Genomic DNA, 20,184 nt, shown 5'->3' with positions numbered 1-20,184 from the left:
ATACTGAGAACACTGCGCCACCATCACCAACCACCACCACTGCACATGGAAACTACCCATTCTCTGAGCGTCATTTATGTGCCAGGAATCGTGGCTACATGTTTCACATACATTCCCTCTAAATTTCACAACACACCAAAGGAAGCATTGTGAGCCTTCCTTCATAGCTGAAGAAGGTTACAAAAGAAGACCTAGATTCCAGATCTTCACAAAGACTCCATTCTCGTCATAAGGAGATAGATCTCCCAAAAAACGTGTTAAAAATCAATTTTAAACTGAAGATCCGGGTTTGAGCTATAACTCGACACTTTCCCAGCAATCTGAGATGATTTTTTGACTTGGGGAGACTCAAGAGAGATCCCACATGCAGTAGAGCAAGCTACAGTGGTAGCTAACAAGACCACGCCAACACAAATTTTCTCTCACCTGTTGTCATTCTCTAATCCTGGTTTTATGAATGATATCAGTAAAAGAAGGTCTGCTGATTAGGGGCTTTTAATCTGCAGTGGAGAACCTTCCACAGACTTCCAGCTTCTCAGGGTTGGAGACCCCCTAAAGGTCATTTAGATAGTCAGTTTTCCTTCTCCCATTAGACAGCTTGGTTTTCTTCTCTATTTTATTTATGAGGAGGAAGAATTGAGACAACTTATTAAAAAAAAAAAGCACAGGCATAATGAGATCACATCATTTGTGTCCAACTTTCAGGAAAGGCAGGAAGTTGTCCCTGCTACGTGTGACGCTACAGTGAGCAAACCGAGTACATGACGAGTCAACCCTGACCAGACACCAGACATCAAATCAGGTAACACAACTGCACACCACAGAAGTTCTGCAGGGTAATACATTTTTAATGTTTTATTTTGATAGATAAAAATTGTAAGAATTTTTTTATTTTGATAGAAAAATTGTAAGAATTGTTAAAAAAAAAAGTCCATTTACCCTTCCTTAGACCAGATCCACTGATTAATATTTTGCCCCATTTGTTCTTTCTTCCTGAAACACTAAAGAGCACTTTGTTGACATCTTGTCCCTTTATTCATAAATATTTCAGCATGTATTTCCCAAGAACAAGAGTTTTCAAAATAATACTTTTTTTAAATCAAATCACAAAGTTAACATAAAATCAGAATAAATTTTAAAAAATACATTGACTACAAAGAAAAAAACTCTAACTTCATTTTGCACAAAAGAGGACCTTTTTGGCCTGTTTTGCTTACTGTGATGCTCCTAGACTCTACCATAGTTCCTGTGTATACATCAGGCGCTCAACAAATCCCTGTTAATTTCTTAATTATGCTGTGATATTATATTGACTGCATTTTAAAAAAGATTCTATTTATTTTAAAGAAAGATAGAGAGAGATTGCAAGTAGGGGGAAGGGCAGAGAGAGAGAGAGACAGGAGAATCTCAGGCAGCCTCTGCACTGAGCGTGGAGCCCAACATGGGGCTCGATCTCACGACTCCGAGATCATGACCTGAGCCAAAATCAAGAGTCGGTTGCCCAAGTGACTGAGCCACCCAGGAGTCCCTGTTGACTGCATTTCTAAACAAAGTATTTCTAAAGAAAAGCAAAGGCAATAACAGCAATATATTTAATCACTTCTTTATTTCCCATCATTTATAGTTGCCCAGTTACAAAAAGGAAAAACTTTCAGAGGTAAAGGACTCCTAGGAAATTAACTCTCTAAGATGAGACAAAACAGATTACAACGTGAACCAACTGATGGGTTGGACCTGCTCTCTTCACAGGTAGCGGTTCCTGATGTATTCTCGGTACATGGCGGTGTCTTCTTTGCCAAGGGGCTGCATGATCCCTTGACTGGCCTGGATGTGGGCTTGGAAGATCTCTGTAGATCTTCTGTCTACTCTCGGAGGCTGAACTTCATAGATGTTGTCTTGTGAGAAAGCTGAGATAGGTGTTCTACAAAAGGGAAGGGAAGACAAGGCTACGTTAAAGAGAATAAAGTGAAGGACCCACAAGGGAGCTATGGTCTCAAAGCATTCGAGAGCCGCCGACCTTGACGACCATGCGGACTTAACAGTAATAAGTTGTGATAGTAACCTCCCCTGTATCTCCTAAGCTGGCTTCCTCTCCTGACCACAGGACAGAGCTGACCCAGCAACTGTGCAGGGAATCTTCCCTGAAGCACAGGCTAGGCAGGCACCCCTCCCCAGTTCCTGCACCCATATGCCTCCCCCACACGACCGGAGTAACTTTAGGTGGGAGCTGTACATTTTTTGCTCCTTGATACATCATAGGAACTCAGTGTTTTTTTTTTTTTTTTGTATATTAATTTTGTATCCTGCAACTTTCCTGAATTCATTTATTAGTTCTAACAATTATAGTTTTTAAAAGGAAGATTTACGAGGAATCCATGAAGTAAGGGATATGAATTCCTTCCTCACATGGAGAAGAAGAGCAGATGAGTTTGTATGTATAAAGGGCTCCGTTAGCATAATGCCTGGCACAATGTAAGTGCTCAGTAAATGTCAACTATGATTAATAATTACAGGTGCATAATTCTTTATCTGCAATTCTGAAATCCTAAACGCTTTAATGACCAAATGTTACTTGGATGGTAAAACGTGACCCAGCTGAAATTCATTTGGTAGCATATCCTAACCTGAACCAACAATACTCATTCCACTTCATGTGAATATTAATGTGTTTCATTATCAGACAAGTCCTCAGATCACACTAGGGATGTACCATCCTGTTATGCTAACACCCCAAAACTGTGAATTCTGAAACACATCTGGCCTCAGGCTTTTGCTGAGAGATTGTGGATCTGTAAGATCCAGCTTCCTTCCTTTCTGGGGTATTGAAAAGCACCCAAGAATCTCTTTATTCAAAAATACCCCCCCATTCCCAAGCCTGGAAACATAAAGTTCCCAGCCTAACTTCATGTGTGGAATTTCCTTCTACCCACTGGAGAAGGTGCTGTCTCCAGAAGGGCCTTGTCAAAATGCAGTTTTGATCATTGAAGATGGAGCACCTACTAGTTATTGCATCCTTAGCTGACAGCAGGTCCTCAAGGGATGAGTCAGTCAGCCAAGTCAGGTGTGATGCAGGGTGAGCATGTGTGTAGAGTGTGAATGGAGGGTCAAGAAGGGTCCACTGATGGGGAGGACAGTCCATAAAAAATGGTGCCATGAGGGACTGGTGTACAATGACAACACACTACATCACGTACCCCACGGCTGGTCCCGTGAGGTGGGGGGCACTTCCTACACTAGGGCATCAAGGTAACACAGAGAGAGAAGATCCAAAGAATCTATTCTGCTAGGTTGGACCCTAGCTATCCCACTGTTCCAGAAGCCCAACAGGAAGGCATCCTGGATGCCTGGAGGTTTGCTTAGCTGGGACCCTGCAGCTGGGGGAGTTGCTCTGCTGGCAGGAGCAGAATTGGGCCTCAGCCCCAGCTAGGTCTGGACTTGGTATGTCAACACTTCAAAAGACATCAGAAAGTGCAGACACACAGTGGAAGACAGGAGTTGTACAGTAATGCCCCACCCTCTTAGGACACATTACCATCAAATGGGGGGTATCTCTTACCCAGAAAACAGCGTGCTTTTTCTTTCCCTGGAATGCTAACACATCCTGCCTTGGCTGGAGATGTATTAAATTCCATGAAAATAAAATAGAAATGGAGGTGTAACATTCTTTCTGGAAACCAGCCTCAATTGTTTTCACCTCAGGAGAATACATTTCAACTCAAATTTGGTATACAGTTTGTGAAATACTCCTATTTTTTAAAGCACTTAAATAATTTCACACAATCTTAGAATGTGACCTTTAAGTAAATAAAACCAAAGGAAAATGATTTACTCAAATTAAAAAAAAAAAAAAAAAGAAAGAAAGACGAAGGTAAAAGACATCCTGAAACGTCTGAACCTCAATCTGGCCTCCAGCCTGGCAGCAGAGCTTTCTTCAAAACACACAAGTGACAGTTATTTTGATGTCTGTGGAGAACACACTGTAATGGTGAACAATTAGGATGATTAATAATATGAACTCTTCTCCTCAATCTTCCCTCATAAAAACATAGCAACTCTCCAGTCATTCACATAATTCACATTGAAATGCTAGAATTCTTTAATGGTAGCTAATATTCAGGAGCAAACCTTTTTCACCTGAACCTTTGAAATGAAGGCTCCATTAGGGTTTTTAGAGACTGTCATCAAAGTACCAGTCATAGACAGCAACTATACCTGAACCACACCATCTACACCTGTCTAGTGTCTCCCCCCTTCTCAAATCTCTTTTACGTATATGATCTTACTTAATTTTCCCACTCATCCTGGAGGAAGGAAGCATAGGGATTAGACCCTCCATGTGACAGAGGAGAGAGATATTTTAAGTCAGTCTAAAAATGGGGCTAATGGTTTCTGTCCTGTCTTTGAAGCCAGACCTCTGACCAGAACTGTCTGCGCATTAGTGACCTCTCTGGCAGAAATCACACCAGACATTTGATAGATGTAGGAAGATACCATCTGGGTACTCAATCTTCAGGGGTTTAGAAAGAGGAAATGCCAAGTGACCAAGGCATTGTCTGACCCTTCAGAGGCCTCAGTTGACTATGCGGGTGGGCCACCTGTGGAATATCATGGCGGCTGGGCACAAGCCTGTGGATGTGGGACTGGGGCAACCTCGGATGGGGCCAGAGATCAGCCACTTCCACCCAGGGTCTTTGCTTTCTGACCAGAAAAGCAACCAGGAGTCCTCACCCTACTTCTTGGTTAACTGCCTCACGGCCACATGGAAGCATGGAGACCATTACCACACTCAATATGAAAAGCCAGACATCAGCCTGAAATGACATCCGATTGACTGGAAGCTGGGTTTAGGGTTCCAGCACCACCTCACCATGGTTTCAAAACAACACAGGGAGTCAGAAAATGCATCAACCGTCCCCCTTGTCCTTTCTATTCTTCTAGATTCAAAGTCTATGTTAAATAACAAAGTTGTAATATTAGAATGCTTATTACTGGATTGGGTCCAGAAAGACACTTCAGAGATACCCAATATCATTGGCATAATCAGAAAAATGAGGAGGAAGAAACCGATTCACAGAGAAACTTTTGTTTCTTTGTTTTACTCAGTTGTCAAGAACCCAGTGACAATGAACTCCCCACAGTCTTAAGGCAGTGGCTCTCCAAGTGTGGTTCCCAGACCAGGAGCATCAGCATCACCAGGGAACTTGTTAGAAATATAAATTCTCAGGCCCTACTCCAGACCCACTGAGATGGTTAGCAAGGCCCATGATTCTGACACTTGCCAAAGTTTGAGACTCTTTGTTCTAAGAAGACCAAAATATATCTAAAATGCTAAAGAAGATCTTACTTGTGGTCAGTCAGCAGCATCAAACACTTGGAAACAACAACTCTCTTTTCAAATGATATACTACCGCTAACCCTTATCAAGAATCATAATTCCATATTTAATTGTAAATATACCAGACAACACACATTTCCTCAGGAGGAGATAGATCTGATTTCTCCAGGAGCTTACACAATTCCAAGGTGGGAAAGAAATACAAAAACATCCAAGACCCTCACAGGGGGCTGCTGGTCAGCACCTTGTCTCTGAGGGTTATCGGAGAGAGATGGATAACCCAGTAATGCTTTCAATTCCACATGGAACAGTCTTTATTGGCTTCCATGGCATCTGTTTCTAGATAAAAAAGACCAGTATTTAAACACTAAATGAGGTGGAAATTGTGAAACTACTTTATTTTCCTCATTCCAGTCGAGAAATCTGGCTTATTACTGCACTTTCATGGTGGAAAAAATGGTTCCACTTTTCTCTCCTGACCATAAACAGAGGGAATTTTGTTTTCAACTTCTCCTCACAGCTCCCAAAGGGATAAGACCTCCTGTTCCTAGTTCAAGTAGTTCCCAGTAGTATTTCTGGACATAAAAGATTATAATTACAAATGTGTGGGCTCATTTCTTTTTATCTACGGAACCTAGTTCCATCTTCAAAGAAGAGCTCTGTATTTCCCCTCAAGGAATGTTACGGTCTTATTTTATATAATATATGTGCCAGTTCATTTACGGGCTGCTTAACCCAGACTGCTCAGTGTGCTCAAACACCAGGGACCGATGACACTTGGCCTCCACTGCAGTTCCCGCTCACAGAAGAGAAACACTTCAGGCAGAAATTCAGAAGACACACCACATGTTTTTAAAGAACATACTTATTGATGCCCTTTTATGCTCTTAACTTATTTAAACGTGGTATTACTCGCTTGGTTATAATATGACCATGTCTGATAATAATCCTATCTTACCCTTGGCTGCAGAACTAATGTTTGAGTCCCTTTTGAAGTTCAACTCCTATTGAGGTTTTTTTCCCTAACACATACCGAATACTCGATAAACAGGTTGATTGGCCAAGGAAATATTTAATTGGTCAGACTGAAATGTCTTAATTTAGTTACGTCCCAGTAGTTTGTGGCTGTTGATAGAAAAACGGGACCATATTGTATAATTTCAACAATACTATACACATAATACTTGTGCATCTGTTAAAATCTTCTCTTTTCCCCATGACTAGCATTTTGGCATACATCAGACCCCATTTGGCACTTCCAGAAATTTCTGTGATGGTTCTGGTCACAGAATCTCTTTCCCGTCTGTTGCTATCCCAAACTCCCAGTTTTCTGTTTCTTTCACAGAATCAACCAAATGATTCTTTGTTGGTCATAACTGATCATTAGGTCATTTCTTTCATTATTTCCTCTGCTTTCCGAGAGAAACTATCACAAGGGCAGGTTCAAATTGCTCAGTCAGGTGCTCTGGTCTCAGTGGAATAAAACCTTAGCAAATGCCTTAAAATCACCAGTCCTTGATTATTAGTCTATTTGTCTTTCTGCAGGTCTTATAATTACTTTTAGAAAATAATAGAAATAATATTAAATTACCAATATTAATAATATTAAATTATTTAAATATTATTAAATAACATTAAACTAAATAGAAATAGAAAATAATAGAATAGAAAAAATATTTAGAAAATAATTTCTAAAAAAAATTAGAAAAATGTGGTTCTCAAAATGCATTCGTCCAATATGGTGGCCATTAGCCACATGCAGCTATTTAAATATAATTAAAATTAAATGAAATTTAAAATTAGTTCCTCAGTAGCATGGGTCCCATTTCAAGTGTCTGACAGCCACACACAGCAAATGATCACTGTTGGACACAGTATAGATATAGAATATTTCCATCATCACAGAGAGATCTATGGGATGTAATGTTTTCAAACCTCTTCCCTATTATTTTTTCCTCACAAATTCTGGCCAATTTTAGGTCTTTCTAAGCTCATTACCCTAATATATTTTTGTATGGTATTTATCACTCTCTGATCTTTTATTTATGTATTTATATACTTACTAGGAATATGAACACCATTTTGATCACCTCTTTATCTCCAATGGCCAGAAGAGCACCTGGCATATGGTAAGTGCTCAAAGTTATTCATTGAATGAATGAATGAATGAATGACATCTGGTTAAGGAATATTGGGTTTCTAAATTCAGAACCTGAAGTTAGTGTGATTTGGACTACTCGAGATGATAGGGCAGCTAGGGTTTCCCATCAGAAGCTTTCTCTTCAGTTCCTTTCTTCAGATAATCCCTAAGTGGACAAGGAAACTGAGGGCAAGCCGGAGTGCCTTCTAGCGGGATAAAGCCATCAAAGTTGCTCAAAAAACAACGGTGAGGCAGAAGCAGTGGGTCCTTATCCTCAAGAGGCGAGAAAACAGTGACTCATGCAGATTAACAAAGTTACTACATGGGCTGAAATCAAGAAGAACTTGTCAATCTTCAAATCACCTCTAATACAACAAAAGGCAAAATATACCCCTCTATTCTAGGGTCCAAGAAAGCAGGCACAGCCTACATTCACTTTTACATACCTGTCGTGCCAATTTCAACACCAGAAATATGGGTAAGCTCTCGTCATTTGCTGCCTTGCCCCTCTAGGATACTTCCACATGTTTTCGGGTATATACATGTGATACCACAGAGTGAAGGTGATGGGCTTGAGGGGCAAGTGCTAACCCGTATAATGGGAAATTGAACCATGTTAGTACTGCTGATAAGATTCTAAACGTTATCAAGGTAAAGAAATTAATTTCCTTTTTATTCCTACTAAAAGACACCAAGTCTATATTAACACACAAAATGCTATGAATCTATGGGGCCCATGGGCGGCTCAGTCAGTTAAGCCTCTGACTCCTGATTTTGGTGCAGTTTGTGATCTCAGGGTCAGGTGATCAAGCCCTACATCGGGCTCCACACTTAGTGGGGAGTCTGCTTCTCTTCCTCTGCCCCCCGCTTGCTTGTGCATGCACACGCTATCTCTCAAATAAATAAATCTTTTTTTTAAAAGATTTATGCTATGAATCTAATATATGATCTCTAACAAAGCCCAATTATTTCAGCCTTATTATGCCACTGAAAGCTAATGAGCATGTCACAGAATAATGAACAAATCTGATTTCTTTATGTGCAAACATTTCCAAATCCTTTTAATAGCTGCTATTATAACAAGATGATTGGGCTGTCCTCCAGCAGAGACACTGAAAGGGAGGTTGGAAATCCCACAGGCAGGTTAAAATTCATTAATGAGAAGAGGACAATAATGCCAGTCTTTAAACAACCCACCACAGAAGCAAAAAGCGGTGATAAGAAGGAAACAAAGAATATAATCTGTGCTGATGGGACGTAAAGGGTATCACCTCACACACCATAGACGCAGGCTGCTCGGTGTGTATATGAGGCCCTTCAAAGGCTCAGCATTAAGGAAACTTGACTCCACAAAGCAGGGTAGGTCTTTTAAGACTTTGACAGGAGAGGAGCAGGTGGCGAATGGGAATGGAGAGAGCACGAGGACAGCAAAACCCTTTTTGGGTGTTTCTCAAACACTTATCTGCCTTCTACCATTTGCATTTGTCACGTCTAAGGCTGCTAAACTCTATCTTTGGAAGACTCATTTGTCATTTTTCACCAGATCCATTAGATGAAGAAATAGCCTATGTTTACACACAAACATTCTATATATACAGATAAAATATTTACATACAATACAGATCAATGCTCAAATACACTAAAATATAATATATATTTGTGCTTACATACATTATATACATATTATGTAGTCTTTGAACACATTGCTGTGGAAAGGGTACTCCATATATTCCAATGTGCCCCACAAAATGACGTGCTTCAAATGAGCCCATGTGAACTCATTTTTACCATGTCCATTTTAGGGACCTTTACAACGCACAGATACTGGAACAAAAGGACAGCTGATGAGCCTCCAGGGCAATGGAGCCAGGAAATCTAGAAAACATACTGTAACATTTACTATTTCTTAGGGCCGGAACACCTTGCTCTTAAAATGTGACTTTTTTATATTGTTATATAGAAAAGAATCAATATAATATACATCTTAGAGGCTGTTACAGGTTTGCCTGGGTAAAGTTTTCAGTGACATTACATCTCTGCCTTAAATTAAAAGTGATTTTTTTTGTCAAACTTAAAAAAATTAACAATGTTTGCCCAATATTTACCATGGAAAAACTACTGTGTTTCAGAATTGTCAATGCATTTCACACTTTTATTGCAAAATAAAACACAGATACAGGAAGCCACACAAAACAGACACATAGAAATATTATAAAGTGGACACCACCTGGGTCAAGAAACAGAAATTTTGGTAGCTAAACCCCTTCCATGTGCCCCATTCCCGTCAAAACCATAGTCGCTATTATCCCAACTGGCATAGTAATCACTTCCTTGTGCTTTTAGAAATGAGTTTTTCATTCAAATGTGCATCTCCAGACTTTCATTTAATCTTGCCCATTTTCAAAAGTGGGATATGCTTTTTAATCTACAGATTCTCTCGTCTTTCTTTTCCTTACAATTCATCGATCGAAATATCCAGGTTGCAGAGCTTCTCTCAGCCTAGATTTTGCTGACTGCATATTTATAATGCAGTTCAAAATGTTCCTCTGTCCTTTATATTTCTGCAAGTCAGCAAGTGCATCCAGAAGCTTGGTGAGAATTTGCTTCTCTTGCTTTGGCAAGTCTGGAGGTGGTGGTGTGCTGGTTCATCAGGAGGGCCAGACTAAGTTGTTTATCTCTTTTGATGTTAACAGCCAATATTGCTCAATGCCTACATCTGTTAACACTGGGGATTGCCCATGCTATTTCTTTTTCATTAATTAGTTGAAACTGTTTTTTTTCTTTTTAAGGATGCTTTCCCTCACCTCTTATTTGATTATCCAGTGGTATAATTCATACGATTCAAAGTGTCATATACTTGATTCTTTTTCCCTTTATTTTCCAGTTTTCTGGATAATGGTTCCCTAGAGCCCTTCCAAAGTGATCAGAATTTAAAAAAAATTATAAACTCATGGATTTAAACATATTTGATGAGTTCCATTCCACTGCCAATTATTATTGAAGTTCAAATTATCCTATCCTTGTCCAGCGAGAGTCTCTTCAAGTTCATTCCTGAGTCCTCTTGATATGACCACAGCAATCTCTAATGGCTTTCTTGCTATCTAGATTGACAAGATGCTCCAGGATCCTTTTGTCCATTTCCTGACGCTGACCTGGAATCAGCTATTTCTCCCAGAGCTCTGGTTCCTTTTAGTGGGGGGTATTGGTATTTCAAGACCACCATATGGGTACTGGGGATTCCCCTTGTTCCTGGGGCCATTGTATGTGTGCATGCATGTACTTATACATTTTTCCTGCTTCTCAGGGACAAAGAGGATGACAGAATTAGAACAGCCCATAATCATTTACTTCATGTACCCCATATTGAACCTATATCAGCATTGGAATTACAATTAACTATTGCCACCAATATGATTCCTGAAGACACTCTGCCTGTCCTTCCCACAGTACCTCCCCATTTTTTCACATGCTGTACTCTCCTTCTTTTAACCTGCATTTTGATTCTATAAGTTTATAACTCACAGTGGTCTTTATGTCACTGCCTTTCCAGTCATTTTGATTGTTTAAAGTTCCTTCTCCACTACATCCCACAGGAAGGCCTCATGGGAACAATATGCTGAGTTCTTACTTGTAACAGTTTGTCTCTGCTTTCATAGTTAAAAGATTTGGAAATAATACCTTCAGCTCACATTTCTTTCCCTATTACTCCTTTTTTTTTTCTTAACATAATGAGTTCCCCATGTAAAAAGTCTGAGGATGATCTAATTATTTTTCCCTTACAAGTCTTTCCTTTGGTTTAGATAGCTAAAGGATTTTTTTTTTCCTTTAAAGTCTAGTTTACTTACTATACTGTATCATTCTGGGTCACCATTCACATGTATGTGGTGTGCTCTCTCAATATATAGGTTTTTTAAAAATATTTTATTTATTTATTTGACAGAGATCACAAGTAGGCAGAGAGGCAGGCAGAGAGAGAAAGGGGGAAGCAGGCTACTTGCCGTGCAGAGAGCCCGATTCAGGACTCAATCCCAGGACCCTGGGATCATGACCTGAGCCGAAGGCAGAGGCTTAACCCACTGAGTCACCCAGGTGCCCCTCAATATATAGTTTTAAATAGTTATTTCAGAAGGTATTTTTGGCATTACAGTTTTTAGTAAATTTTTTGCTAAGACTTATTTATTTATTTTGGAGACAGAGAAAGTGGAGGGTAAGGAGAGTGCAGAGGGAGAGGGAGAGAGGCAAGTAGACTCCCTGCTGAGAGCAGAGCCCCACATGGAGCTTGATCCCATGACCCTGAGACTATGACCTGAGCCGAAACCAAGAGTTGGATGATAGTTAACTGACTGAGCCACCCAGGCGCCCCTAGTATTTTTGTTGTTGTTGTTCCCTTGCTTTATTTTTCTTCTTCAAGACTCCTATTATCCATAGTAAATCTTCTTTGCCTATTGCCAGTATCTGACACTTTCTCTTAAATCTTTTTTTTCATTTCTGTTTGCATTTTTAAGTTTTGTATTTTAAGCACGTTTTGAAACAGCACGCTTCAGTTTTGATCTCTTTTGCTGATGTCTTCCTGGCATGCTTTCACGGTCTGCAGGGAAACAGGCCTCCTCTGTCTTCTTCTGTTCCTCTCGTCACCTTATATGGTGTGGAATCTTGATACTTTTCTGATGCTCATTATGTAAAATGAGTTTTCCTGAACCTTTAGAAGGTGTAGAAGAAAGTCTGACTGACTTGACAGAACTCCCTCTTGGGTTGCTTCTGTGATGTATTCAAAGCCACGGCACACAGCTTTCCCAGAGGTCTTGCAACTCTCCCCTTTCTCTGCTTCTCTTTCCTTCGTGTCTCCTGTCATTGTCCTGCTCAATTTTGACTCCATGGGGAGTCAGATGGGTCCCCTGACCTGGAGGGAGCTTTGGTGGTTGGTTTCAAACATTTACGTGGCCCAGACTGGCCCCACTCCTTTCAGAATCCACCCAGAAGCCCCTGCACTCAGCTGGTACTAAATCAGGTAAAGCCTCCAACAGGCCCCCATGCGTTCCTGTTCACTATTCATGTGTGTCGCATCCCCTGTTGTTCCTTCCCTGCTCCTATCTCTTGTACAAACATGGATATGACGTAAGCCTGGTGACCCTTAGACCACCGCCTGCTTGTATTAGGGACCCTGTATTTAGGGACATCTTCTCACAGTTTTGAGGTAAATGCCTACGGGTATTTGCTTTTGCTACCTGGTTGTTCAATTTTATGTGAGACTCAGAGTTTAAAACTATGTTGTTGCTGTCTTCTTCCCAGAACCAACTGGGCACAGCTGTATTTTTAGAGGCGGGGGAGGGGCAGAGGGAGAGAGAATCTTAAGCAGGCTCCATGCCCAGGGCGGCGGAGTCTGACGCAGGGCTGGATCTCAGGATCTTGAGATCATGATCTGAGTCAAAATCAGGAGTCAGACACTTAACCGAGTCACCCAGGTGCTCCTATGTAAAGCTATTTTTTTTTTAAGTTTTTATTTATTTATTGGACAGACAGAGATCACAAGTAGGCAGAGAGGCAGGCAGAGAGAGAGGAGGAACAGTCTCCCTGCTGAGCAGAGAGCCTGATGCGGGGCTCGATCCCAGGACCCTGGGATCATGACCCGAGCTGAAGGCAGCCGCTTAACCAACTGAGCCACCCAGGCGCCCCTGTAAAGCTATTTTTCAAAGAATATTTTTCATCTACCTCCAAAGCTGATCCCTAAATTTGACACATCACTGCCTGTGTGGCTATCCCGTCCCTGCTGCCGAGGCAGAGATCCTGTCACGACAGCTCTGCCCATCCAGGGCTGCTCTGGGAGAAAGTCTTCTCCAGCTAGATTCCCGCTTCTACTCGGTCAGGACTTGCTGTCCTCCGAGACAGCTGCGCACTGCAGATGTCCAGCTGTGGTAGCTGTTCAGTGATTCAGAGACTTGGGGGATGTAGGCAGAAGGTGGTGGAGCCCTTCGTGTTGTGGTTCACCTGCACCTGGCTGATGAGGCTGGGCCTCCAGAGCAGCCACAGTCCAAGCAGAGTTAGGAAAATCAGCTATTCTTTTATTGTAGTGGGTGGGAGATGGCTAGTAGATCAGTTAGATTTGGGTCACGGGGCATAGTGGACAAGGCAGTCTTTCCAGAGAGCTGCCCAAGGACCTTACCCCGCTATCTGAGCAGGGTGCCTTCACCATTCTTGCCTAATGGGAGTCGTATGTTTCCTATTTTCTCCCTTTGGCAGGAGACTCCCATGGGGGTCATGTGTTTCCTATTTTCTCCCTTTCTGAGTTTTTATTTTCCTTTGCAACCATTGTATATAGGGAGCAGACAGGTAGTTTTTTTGTATACAGGTCAGTAGATTATGAGAAGCCTCATCTGGACCCGATAAAGATGGCTGCACAGAACCTAGAGATGGTGGGCACTGGGGGAAGGAGTGGGTTCTGCGGATAGCACAGGAGTAGGCAGGGATACCTGGGTGGCTTATTGAGTAGACTGTGACAGATAACAGCATTTAGATTCCCCAATATCTACCTGAACTCCCCTTCTAGTGTGTGGGGGCTGAAAAGTGAAAAAAAAAAAAATCCCAGACTCCCTTGCAATTTGGGTTCAAAATGTGGTTTAGGTTCTACTCAGCACTTGTACTCATGGGAGGCTTTGATTTAAAACCGAGTCCTATGGAAAGAAGTGAGCTATTGGGTATCAGTTCAACAGGCGGCCGCAAAGGCAACTCGTTCTTGAGCTGGCTGCGGGGACGGCGGCTTCCTGGTGAGAGCTGAGGTGGCTGGTGTGGCGCCCAGCAGCTACCTGGGACAGCTTCCTGCTCAGGGCAAATGCAGAAGCCACTCTGAGGGGAGTTGTTCCTTAAAAGCTCAGTCTAGAGTTTTTTCTTCACCCCTCCAGAAATTCTGAAAGTCACTTCAAACCCTATTACAAATCACTTCTGGTTTACTCTACGTGGAATGGATTATGTTTTCGCAACTGATCTCTGACCAGCAGAATAGCTTTTTGTTGCAGAACAAAAACGAAACAGCTCTGGCTTTCCCTTGCTTTACCAAGGGGCAGGCAGGCAGCCTTTCCAGGTGAGCGTTGTTCTGAGATGGTCCTGGCGGGAAGGGGATACTTCCAACACTCGGGCATGGGTATGGTTGCTGCCCAAGGGGACAGAAGGGACAGTGTGCCACCAGCACACCGATGAGCAGCAATGCTGGTACTTTCTATGTTTCGGCCATACCCATTAACATTTTTATTTGTCCATGTACAGCACAATGACACTGCACATTCTCTCAGAGAATTATCAAATAAAAATGTCATTTGGGTTTTTAAAAGAGTGTTTGGGTTCAGAGAAATGAAGCAGGATGATTCTCAGATCTAAACTATGTAAAAGCCAATTTAGGATGCAATTTATAAACTGTATGGTTTCCCTCCCATTTAGAGGACACATTATCGATCTTAGTACAAAAAGAAATGCAGTTTCCCTCTATTTCAGCCCTGTTTTATGACAAACACCAGACGATCAGCAGTGATATTTGGCTGCATTGTTCCGCAGGCTCTGAGTTTAACATTTCAGCTACTGTATAATGAGAGCACACTTGGCTTTGCACCACAGGCTACAGGGGCTGTTCTCCTGCATAGCACTAGGACTGTCCTGCCACCAAAGGATAGGGTGCACATCAATCTGTAACAGCTTTGTTCAGGGCAAAGAACATAAATGCACCTCTCAGAGTCAGCCCTTCCCTGCCTGTATGCAGGCCCGAACTCTGCCCCGGGGCAACCGGTCATCCATCAGGCATGACACAGTGACCTCTGGGAACAATCTGTCCTTTTGGTCCTCAAATTTCCTGGAACAGCAGTGGCAGTTTATTTTTCTAATAAACTTTTTATTTTAGAACCTCTTGAGACTTGGAGAATCATTGCGCAGAGTCAAGAGAGTTCGCAGACAGCCACACCTAGTTTCCTTGATCATTCACATCTTCCGTGAGTCTGGGACATCTGTTGCCATTAATGAACTGATATCGACACATTATTATTAGCTGAAGTCCAGACGTGTCCTTTTCCTGGTCCAGGGTCCCATTCAAGATCCATTACATTTTTAGTCATGTCACTTTGGTTTCTTCTTGGGGGTGACAGTTGATTTTCCTTGTCTTTGATGGCCTTGATAGTTCTAAAGAGTACTTAGCCTACCTCTTTTCAGAGCCGTCCCTCACTTTACTAACAAGGAGAATCAGAGAAAATGGTCCTTTGGAAGGAGGTATCAGTGGATCATGAGCCTTCAAAACAAAACCTAATAGTCCTGAGATTCCCAAAAGACTCCTATGGCTTTGTCTCTGTCAATGTTCACCTGTGATGGAATGCTGGGTGCGCTTCCCAGTGGACACATGGACAGCTGCTCAGAGAACTCCTACAGAGCAGAGACTCCCCAACCTGGCTGATCATTACATTCAATTGGAGAATTTCAGAGAACACAGATTCCCAGCTCTAGCCCAGATGTACTGAATCAGAATCTCGACCAATAGGGTCTTAACTTCTGTATTTTGTATATCTTTAAAAAAATAATGCTAATTATGGCTTTGATATAGAAAATTATAAAGCAAGGCCCACAGTCTGTTAGTATTATTAATGTACATAAAAGTATATATGTAGAAAATTTAAAGAGTAACCAAAAGTCCAAAAATGAAAAGTGAATGCTTCCCTATAATCTATTTAACCATTTTCTAGGGACGTTTTGCTTGTTCCATTTTTATTGTTGTCTCTTGTTTGCTTTGGTATTTGTATTACAACAAGTTTCCCAAGATATTCTGGGGTCATTAGAAATTTGGAACCTAGCACTACAGAAGAAATTCACAACTCATCTATGGAGGGAGAGAATGGCCCTTTCAGAATGACACCCTTTATAAAATCATAAAGCCCTCCTCTTCCCCTTCCTCCCGTGAACGAGTCAGCTCTAAAGCCATTGGATGGGGCAGAGCAAGGAGAAGCATCCTGTAACAGCCTGTAGGTGTTTGAGTCCAAGTGGGGTAAGAGGGCATCCACATTGGGAGGGAAGGCTCAAAGTGGGGAATCAGAGCCCAAGCAGGGTAAGGAGGGCATCTCTACAGAGGACAGGTTGAGGGGTTAAGGCCTGAGTGGGTGAGGAGGGTATCCACGTGTAGGGCCAGCCTGAGGTGGTATGTCAGGACCTGAGCAGGGAGAGGAAGGTATTCGTTTCCATGGGGAGGGGTGGCCTGAGGCCCAAGGGGTTGAGGAGGCCATTCATGAGGGTGGGTACCACTGCAATGGAAGTCGGAGCCCAAATGGAGGGTGTTTGTATGGGGTAAGGAGGGTGTCTGTAATGGTAATAGGAGACTGATCATATCAGAGGGATAAATCATATAAATAATTAGGGTAACAGAAGCCAAGTTTCTCACTGTTGAAGAAAGGGGTTCCTAATATGGAGAGAGAGAGAAGGACAGAGACCCTGGATACCCTACAATTAGAGGTATCAATATGAACTCAGAGATTTAAATATCTGTATATTTAAATTTACTATATTTATAAATATATACACTTGTATTATGTAATATATAAAACATGTGTACTACATACTTATATATACATATATGTATATTTGTGCACAAATCTGTATTTACACATATGTCTATACATATTTACATGGATACATATGCAAATGTGCGCATGTCTTTTGAGTGGGTCTGGTAGCAGCAACAGCTTAATAGCAACAGACACACCCAATGCCCAGACCCTGCCTTTTAAACCATTTTCCACTAAAAAGAACCAGGGATCCTTGGAGAAATGACTGATCTCAGGGCTGGGGCAGGCAAAGAACATGATGAGCTTAGAACATCTTGTGCCAGAAATCAAGGGAAGTGTTCAAAGAATGATGAGGACATGTCCAAAGAACATAGGAGCCAGGTTAAAGGGGCTCAGGTAAAACTTGGGACAATTTGAGCATCAAAATAAATAAGGACAGTAACAGATTACACCCTATTTAATAAAATAGGAAGCCAAGACCTCATACTGAGAAAAATAACCGAAAAAGTGGTAAGTTTGATAAAGAACAGGATATTTACAGAATTTCAAAGTATCTCCCACAAAATATTCATCAATTAAAAGAAAAAAAGATCAGCTTCATAGGGTAAAAGCCCGGGTGATACCACTTTTAACCAAGGAATGGAAATAAAGATCCTTAGAAATGGGGCAAATTGAAATTGTGTGCCACCTGATAGGATGCAATGGAAAGAGCCCACCATCACTTTTGTGATACTCCAGCATGTACTGATTTGTACCCTCAGTCAATAAACATTTACTAAGTCCTAGTTTCTGGGGGGTCAGATGATTGTTGAAGTCAAATAGTCAGCTAGGGGGACAGTCAACTCAAGGTTTAACTGGGGCTGGAGAATATACTTCCAAGCTCACTCAACATTGTTGGGAGACCTCCAGGCTGTTGGGTAGATGCTTCAGTGGCCATGCAGGCCTATGCTTAGGGCTGCTCATGACATGGAGGCTTGCTTCACACAGAGCACGTGATCCAAGAGCATGTCATAACTTAATCACTTGTGCTATATGCTCTGGGTCACAAAGATCAAGTCCGGTTGATCTTTGGGGTGGGGATAACAGGAAGATGGGACCAACATAAGGGTAAGGATAACAGGAGGTGGGGCCAGTTTGAGGGTTGACTATCACACTGCCAAACATTCATAACCTGAAGATAATCAGGACAAACCCAAATCTTTGGTTATTCTACAAAATAACTGGCCTGTATCCATCAAAGTGTCAAGGTCATGAAAATCAAGGAAGAATGGGGAAGTGTTCCAGAGTGAGAGAGACTAAGGCAACATGACAACTAAATGCAGTGTGAGATGGAAAACAAGGTCATTTTGGGATTAAGGACATTACTGGGACAACTGGCAAAAACTTGAATGGGACCAGGGAATTAGTTGGTAGCAATGTATTGATGTTCATTTCCTGATTTTACTAGATTGTAAATTGTGATTTTGTTGGAGAATGTTCTTATTTATAGAAAATATCCACTCGAATGCTAGAGAGAGAGAGAAAACATCAGGCCTGAAACTTACTCTCAAATGGTTTGGGATATTCTTCTGTAATTGCAACTTTTAGGTAAGTTTGAGATTGTTTTCATATTAAAAATGTATATAAATTGTAAAGACCTATGACAGAAATTTAAGTGTCTAAGGGAGAAAATTCTAAGTCTACTATAGGTGGAATTACACGATGGTAATTTTTATGGGTCAAAAATTGTGGGTGAATATTGCTAATTTCATATGGTTCAACGTAATACAAGAATAGCCCAATAAACTAATCAATATCAAAGATAATGAAACTATGGATTTCAATAAAAATATAAAACACAATGCCCTTTCGAGGATCTCTCCTGCAATCACCTCTCTTTTTCCAGCATCCCTGATATCTGCCTCTCTGTAGACCCCCTTCCATCAGTACACAAAGAAGCTGCTGGAATAAGCTGATCTAAGAAACAATCCCTTGATTTCACATTCCCCTCCAGATATGTTCCTATTTCTGTGTACTCCTTCACAGCATTTTTTGAAAGAATGGTTTCTATTCCCCATGTCCTCTTACGCACTCCCCATTTTTCTCTAAACTCACTCTAAGTGGGTTTGCAAAGCTACCACCCAAAAACATTTGCTCATCAAGGCCATCAATAACTTTCCTGCTGATTTTTCTGTCTTCAACACGGCTGCCCACTCCCTCCTTCTCAAGACATTTTCTTCTCTTGGCTTCTGTGAAACCACATTTCTCTTGAGTTTCCTTTTTTTCCTCTTTGCCTTGCCCCCTACAATTCACCCTCCAAAAAAGAAAGCACAGTCATCTTTTACAGGTGTGAACTGGAGCACGCCCCTCTACTGAAAACCTTGCAATGGCTTCCCAATGGATAGAGGAACGCTAAGCTCTTGTGAGAGCTCCTGTGAGATCTGGCCCCTACCCATGCCCACTCCCTCCCATACACATCCTTCTGGCCTCTCACTCAGCCTTCTGCCTGCTTCTCAAACCTGCCAAGCTTGTTCCTACTCTGCTCTCCCATGCATGACCTCTCTGCTTCAAACATTCTTCCCCAGTCATCCCAGGGCAGATGCCTCGTCTGCATTCCAGTCTCCGCTCATGGGTTGATTCCTCCAAGAGACCTGCTCTCCAAACCTAATCTAAAACAGATCCCCACCCTTAGCTGCTCCAATCTTTCTCTCCCATCATGCTGGCTTGTGTTTTTCAGAGCATACATCCTAACAGGAAATGGTCTTACTTATTCATTTATTCTTTCAGTGCCTGTCTGTCAACCCAGAACACAAGTGCCCGAGTGTCTTGCCAGTCTTGTTCTTTATCTCCAGTGTTTAGAACAGTGCCTAACACATAGTAGGTGCTCAATAAATATTTGGTGAGTAAATGAATCACCTGCTTCCTGTTTCAAACTGCTACTGATCTCAAGCCATCACAGGTCTCACAGATATGATAATTACAGAATCTAAGAGATGACCTTCCTTCCAAGTCACCTTGTCCACACTCAGATCAAATGAAGAACCTCTTCACAACATGGTTGGCAGAAGGTTATCCAGCCTCTTCCTGAGAGCTCTCAGTGATGGCAGAACTCAACGACTTCTCATAGTGGACTGTTTCCAGGTCGTTGCTGAGAGCTCAGTGTGTTGGAAAGATTCTCTCTGCAGTGACCCTAGATCTTCTTCCTT

General features: G+C 41.7%; 1 protein-coding gene across 2 annotated transcripts in view; it reads right to left on the bottom strand.

Moving 5' to 3' along the window:
• Nucleotides 1–1,594: 1,594 nt before the first annotated feature.
• Nucleotides 1,595–20,184, bottom strand: part of FIG4 (FIG4 phosphoinositide 5-phosphatase) — a 139,002-nt gene continuing 120,412 nt past the window's right edge. For both annotated transcript variants that reach the window (XM_047734130.1, XM_047734132.1), the window contains one exon: nt 1,595–1,921. In XM_047734130.1, coding sequence (XP_047590086.1) covers nt 1,744–1,921 — 178 coding nt within the window. In that variant the 3' untranslated portion in view covers nt 1,595–1,743. The remainder of the gene's footprint in view (nt 1,922–20,184) is intronic.

Source organism: Lutra lutra, chromosome 6 (assembly GCF_902655055.1).
Source record: "Lutra lutra chromosome 6, mLutLut1.2, whole genome shotgun sequence".
Classification (NCBI taxonomy): Eukaryota; Metazoa; Chordata; class Mammalia; order Carnivora; family Mustelidae; genus Lutra; species Lutra lutra.
Note: the sequence above shows the minus strand (reverse complement) of the source record. Positions and strands in the feature narration are given on the sequence as shown.